The 6580-nt window shown below is 42.9% G+C and overlaps 1 protein-coding gene across 1 annotated transcript in view; it reads left to right on the forward strand.

The window, feature by feature from the left end:
• The window catches only part of LOC105498841 (serine palmitoyltransferase long chain base subunit 1), a 74601-nt gene extending 69209 nt beyond the window's left edge, over positions 1 to 5392 (forward strand). The window contains exons 14-15 of the mRNA XM_011771193.2: positions 1721 to 1794; positions 3989 to 5392. Of these exons, the coding sequence (XP_011769495.1) occupies positions 1721 to 1794; positions 3989 to 4082 (168 nt within the window). The 3' untranslated portion in view covers positions 4083 to 5392. The remainder of the gene's footprint in view (positions 1 to 1720; positions 1795 to 3988) is intronic.
• The last annotated feature ends 1188 nt before the right edge of the window (positions 5393 to 6580 follow it).

Consider the following 6580-nt stretch of genomic DNA (forward strand, 5'->3'; position numbering starts at 1 on the left):
GAGCAGGCTCATGAGCTGCACACGCCGGTGTTGGGTCTGAGTGATGGCTCCGCCGTTCTCACTGAGTCTCTTCTCGAACTGCATCGGGACAGTTGTCCACACATGCTTCATGATGAGGGACAGTCGCCTCCTTCAGATGCCAGTGTATTCATTGCATAGTAAATCCACCTGTGTTCTCTTTTCATTAGATAGCAACAGCTAAAGTCTTATTACTGCTTTGTACCAAAGAGAGACGCAGAGGAGAACGTGTGAATGAAGCAACTCGGTGTTAAAATACTGTGCTTACAAGGATTAGCCACGTAACGAAAGAGGAAGTGAAAAGTCTGTGGACAGCTCACAGATCTCAAACTCCTGTCTGTGGGCCTGGTTTGATACTGGTTCTCTTAAGGAAATCCTCTTGCGAGTTGAGTGAGAAGAGAACAGTCTGGGGTAGGGAACAGAATACTATCTAGAAACTTCATTTATATATCTATATATATCCCACTTCTGTGCATCATCATACCTTCCATTTGTAAAATCTTCCGGATCTTTCGTCCCACTCGCCTCATCTTTTCAGTATTTGAAGGAGAGGAAAGAACCATGCTGCCATAACTCTTACTTAAGTTTCGCAGATCCGAGAGGCTTTGCCAAGTTTATTTTGAGTTGCTCAATAGGACACTGTTTTTACAAACTGAGCTATTGTTTATAGTGTCTCTTAACCAGCCAGGGCTAGAAACATAGCCAGTCCAGATGTTTGCAGGAGTTCACTTTTCCAGGCACACTTGCAGAGCCTAGAGTCAGCGGGAGGCTGTCATTGCTTGGTATGGGTTTTCCATCTCTTCCTCGCAGCCTATGACGTGACCCCTCTTCAGGCAGATACCTTTACTGCCAGACACGTGGAATGGTTGTTCTTTCCTTTACACTGGCCTTTGCTCTGTTGCTACTTTTTTTTAATATAACGCACATACCACATACCATAAAATTCACCCTATTGAAGTATATCGTTAAGTGGCTTTTAGTATCATACATGCAGTAGGTTGTGCAACCATTACTATCTCATTCCAAAACATTTTCATCACTCCAGAAAGAAAACACTGTAGCCTATTACCTTGCTCTGGTGTTTATGCTTTCTTTATTTTAGTAGAGATTGTTTTCATTTTTTCTTAATGTTGACAGATGGTTAATATGTAGGAAAGCTGTGTAAAACTTTGTTAACGCGAGAGTCTGCAGTGCCCAGCGGCCCCATGCCCAGATGCCACATGTGGACATCGTTTTTGCTAATATCTGAAGTGCAATGGTTTTTCTCTGACACAGTCCTACTGGTGGTGGTGGTCTTAAGTCCAGCCTGCAGGACTTTGCTCGCACCATTTCCTCATGTTCTAACTCTGCTTTGTCTAAATGGTAGCCACTAGCTATCTATGGCTGTTTAAATTTAAACTAAGTGGAAATAAAAGGCACAACTGTGACCTCTCAGTAGCACCAGCCACATCTCCCTGTGCCCAGCAGGCACACAGTGCTCATGGCGACTGCTGGGCACTACAGAACAGAGGGATTTGTCATCGCAGAAAGTTCTGTGGACATTGCTGCCAAAGTGGTGGTGTAGCATCTTGGTGATATCTTCTAGCAATTATGATTGGAAAAGTGAGTTAAAGCTACCATTGCAGGATTTCAGCATTCGCCCAGTTTAATTACCGCCGTGTCTGAAGTCCAGGTTGCTGACATGTTGTTTTTCCTCCTGCAGTGCATGAACAGAAGTATCGCATTAACTCAGGCGCGCTACTTGGAGAAGGAAGAGAAGTGTCTCCCTCCTCCCAGGTCGGTGACATTCAAATATGACCTTAGTTTTTTCCCCTGCTCTGAGCTCTATGAAATACATTATCTTTTGAAAAATTTTGAAAGACTATCATAGGCTAAGGAAGAATATGTGTCATTAAAATATAGTACATTACCTGTTTTCTGCTCTTAAACTAGAAGTGTTTTAAATTTTAACTGAAAAGCTCCCGAGGACTCACTGAGTACCCTCTCAGTTAACTCAGAGAAATGTCTGGGAGCCCAGGAATGAACTCGGGCAAACTGAGTTTCCATCAGCTCATATCTGCCACATCTGAAAGGTGGCACGTGCCGGACCAGGAGTTCTGCCACAAGGACTGTCCTGCAGAGACGATCGGCAGTGTTGGGTGGGGGCGGGCACACCTCCCTGCTGCTCCTTCAGTCAGCGACACTCACTAACACTTGGGGAAAACCAAGCAACGGTGGGGAAAAGCTGCAGCATCAAGAAAAAACACCAAAAGTAAAAGACGAATGTTTAACACTGGGCCAGGCAGTCACTGCAGGGGGCATGGACATGGTCAGTTCTGCCCTGGGGCATTCATTGCCCAGGCTTTTGAGAGCAGGTGATGTCTACACCAAGCCTGGAGAAGTGTGTGTGTCGGGCGTCCGGTGGGTGGGCATCGTGGCTTTCCATCAGATGCGGTGGTGTGTGCTTTGCTCAGGGTTGTCAGTGGCTTGGAGACCTCCAGGTTCATGTGGGAGTGCAGACTGGAAGCTGCAGAAGAGCTGGAGAGAAGGGTCCTGAGGCCAGGTGCCAAGTCAGGGAGGCTGCAGGAGAGCCCACCGGAGAGTTTGAATGCTCTGCTGGCCTGGAGCGCCAGATCAGGATTTGGAAGATCACTGTGGTAGCAGCTCAAAGCACCTTAAAGACCCTGCCCTTCTCAGCCAAGCGCAGTGGCCCACACCTGTAATCCCAACATTGGGAGGCCGAGGTGGGCAGATCACTTGAGCCCAGGAGTACAAGACCAGCCTGGGCACCATGGTGAAACCCCATCTCTGTAAAAATTAGCCGGGCATGGTGGTGCACGCCTGTGCTCCCAGCTACTTGGGAGGCTGAGGTGGGAAAATCACCTGGTTCCGGGAGGTGAAGGCTGCAGTGAGCTGAGATCACTCCATTGCACTCCAGCCTGGGCTGCTCCCTTCATCTTTTATTGCACTTACCCAAAGGTATAATCCTACATCCTACGTTTACTTGTTAGTAAGACTGTAGGTGCATGAGGACGGGAGCCATGCTGGTTTTGTGCCCTCGGGACTCCATGCGCAGCATAGTACAGCTCAATAAATATGTGTCACATGCAGGAAGCAGATGTTTGCAGAGGGAACTGAGGAGACAGAGGTAGCATTGTCCTTTCAAGCTATTATTTCTTTGATTTCCTGAAAACTTGAACATTTCTGCCATACCTTAGAGTATTACAAAGCTTTCACATTGCTATTGACATAAATATGTATAATCAAACTCTGGTTGATTTGAGAAGGATGGAATTCCTGCTTTGTGCCTGGCACTGCCTGAAGCAGTACATGATGGACAGGATGCTGTTTCCCAGCCTCTGAGGCAGAGCCCACGGCATCTCACTCTTAACTGGGTGTGCACTGGTGGCGTACGCCAAGGCCCGCAGGTTGCAGAGTCCCTGCCACAGCAACCTACCTGCCACAGTAGTGAGAAAGCGGCTGTGGGCAGCAGGTACATGAATAGACAGGCCAACTGCCAAGAGAGGTTTGTTTACAAAAATAGGAGACAGTGGATTTGACTCTCAGGCAAACTCAGGCTGACTGTGAGTGCAGGTCCTCACCTCATATAGATAATTCTTTTTTGTTTTTTCGTTGTGTTTTTTGTTTTTGTTTTTGTTTTCGTTTGAGAGGGAGTCTCGCTCTGTCACCCAGGCTGGAGTGCAGTGGCGCGATCTTGGCTCACTGCAAGCTCTGCCTCCCAGGTTCACGCCATTCTCCTGCCTCAGCCTCCCAAGTACCTGGGACTACAGGCGCCCGCCACCACGCCCAGCTAATTTTTTTGTATTTTTAGTAGAGATGGGGTTGGGGTTTCACCGTGTTAGCCAGGATGATTTCGATCTCCTGACCTCATGATCTGCCTGCCTCGGCCTCCCAAAGTGCTGGGATTACAGGCGTCAGCCACCGCACCTGGCCCACAAAGATAATTCTTTGTGTCCTTTACTGTTCTCAGCATTCGGGTTGTGGTCACGGTGGAACAAACAGCAGAAGAACTGGAGAGAGCTGCGTCCACCATCAAGGAGGTGGCCCAGGCCGTCCTGCTCTAGGGACAGTCCCAGGACCGTGGCCTCCTGCCACACAATAGGCAGACAGGACTCAAGACTCCCGCTGGCCAAGGAGGGGCCTGAAGGAGAGCAAGAACATGTGGATCTTTGATAGGATTGTTACCAAATGATGTCAATATGGACCAATTGACCATGAGAAGGATGCTTATTTTTTTAAAAAGAAAACACATCTAAAAGCCCAGGAACTGATTTTTTTAAGAGGAAAACTAATGACAGTGTATAACTGATATTTAAATTGTGCATTTAGTACTATTTAAATGTTTTCTTATACTAGTATTTTGTATTCTTTTGTTGTCGTTTAAAACTGGAGCTTCAGTGTCTCTTCCCTCCCTTCTAACAGTAATGATACAGTAAGCACTCCTTAACTCCTTACTATTTCATGTAGAAATGACTGCAGCATTAAAGCTGAGAGGAACACTTCAACGTATGTGGTACAAATTTGTGTTGAAGATCTAATTAAACCACAGATTTTCCACTCTTCATCGTGTGAAGCTAAATGGTGGCTAAAAGGAACACTTTTTGTGTGATTATTATAAACTTTACGTTGTATTTGAATCCTAGAACTTTTGTACACACTAAATATTGATGTCACACCATTTCTAAACTGAGCATCCCTAGCCAGAGAATATTCATTATACTTCCTAAGTGAGCAATAATTTAAATCAGATGCTATTTTATTTTAATATAATTGACCTTTCTTTACATTTCTTATATGTTCACCTCTAATCTGTTTTAGGAAGAGGATTGGTTATTATGTTGATCCCAGAATATAAATCATATCCTTTATATTTGAGAATATCTCAAATGTATTCCTTTTCTGTATGGTGGGTTTCCCTAGGGACATGTAGCTTTTTCTAAGCTAAGGAAAAAGATAATTTTTCTTTTCAGCTTACAGATTCCCGATATCTACAAAAGATGTGAAAGCACTAAAAATACCATTTTTAAGCAGTACTTCACCTGTTTTTTGTTTAGCAAACCAGGTTACGTGGTATAAAGGTTTGTTATATGTGCCACAAGATAGCATATAAATATTACACCATCATTCCTTCTCTTGTTAAAGGTAGAAGAATAAAATTACCATTTTTATAATCTATGCTCATATTACTCAAATGGTCTTCAACATCTTTTTAAATAACACGTGTTTTTTGAATGTTCAGTTTCTATTTTGCTTGAGGTATTTTGTACATATGTGCCTTGTGATTGCTGCTGCTTTAAAGGATAAAGTACTCTTTGGGGGATGAGTCTGGTTTGTTTTGTTTTATTTTTTAATGAAATAAACCTACATTCCTGATTATTAGTCTATTTGCATATGTAATATATCCAACAGAATAGTGTCTTATTTTTAACTTTTTTGCACTGGGGTAGTAATATCTGTGTGTTGTTTTGTCTTATTTTAGAAAACAACTAAATTTCTTAGTTCCTTTTTTCACATCCAACCAAAGAATGTATGGTATCTGAGGTTTCCTAGGTTCCTGCTGACCTCATAGGACTACAAAAATATCATGGCCATTATTTTCATAAACAATAACTTTTCAGCTTCTTTTATAATACTTTCTAAGTCAAAATAGCAACATCAAAATCATGTTTGTAATAAACTTTTTGAAAATATGACCATAAGTTTCTGGGAAAGATGGCGGATCAGGCACATTACTTCAATCCTTAAAACCAACATTGTAAACAAAAAGAACCAAAAGTAAAATTTTTATGTTAAAATTATAGAGTGACCATAATCCAGTAATATATACCACAAAGAAATGTCTACTAGAAACAGTAAAATTTGGATCAAACTGAAGCAAAATGCTGAGAAAGTACAGTCATCTCAAATCTGGACCAAGTTACAAGTTTCTCTTGCACAGAGTGGGACGTTCCCAGAGCGCTCTACCGACGAGTCTGTGTTTTAAAAGGCGGTGGCTTGGGGCGAGCAGGGTAGAGACCATTTGGAGCCCATTTCCACTCAGCAGGACATCCACAGGGAAGAAGAGAACCACACCACCTTTTTATTGTCTATGACTAAATTCTAACTCTGGAAAAATGGGGCTTTGGGTCAAATTGGGACAGAAAATACACCAGTATTTCATCAATTTCAGTACTTCACTAATTGTACCATGTGTACTTTTTTTAATGTACCAGAAGAAAATAATTCTACCTGTATTATGCTGTAAGATGTCTTCCAATATTAGAGATATTGCAATGTGGGTGGAGAAGATGTATCTTTAAGTCTATGAAATAATAATCATCTGATGTGTGGGCCTCATGCCGTCTTTCCTTGTGGACATAAAACCTTAGTCCCAGAAGATGGAGATGTCCAACATCTAAATCTGAAATATCTCCATGCATCTTTCCAGAACACTGTCCTTGTGATGACTTAAATAAAAACATTCATAACGTATACCTCAGAGTACGGGTTAAGCTATGGAGGATGCTTAAATTTAATTTCCTTACTTATTTCCTAGTGAAGAGGAGTAGGAAGCTTAAGGATG

The sequence above is a fragment of the Macaca nemestrina genome, chromosome 14, assembly GCF_043159975.1.
Source record: "Macaca nemestrina isolate mMacNem1 chromosome 14, mMacNem.hap1, whole genome shotgun sequence".
Taxonomy (NCBI): Eukaryota; Metazoa; Chordata; class Mammalia; order Primates; family Cercopithecidae; genus Macaca; species Macaca nemestrina.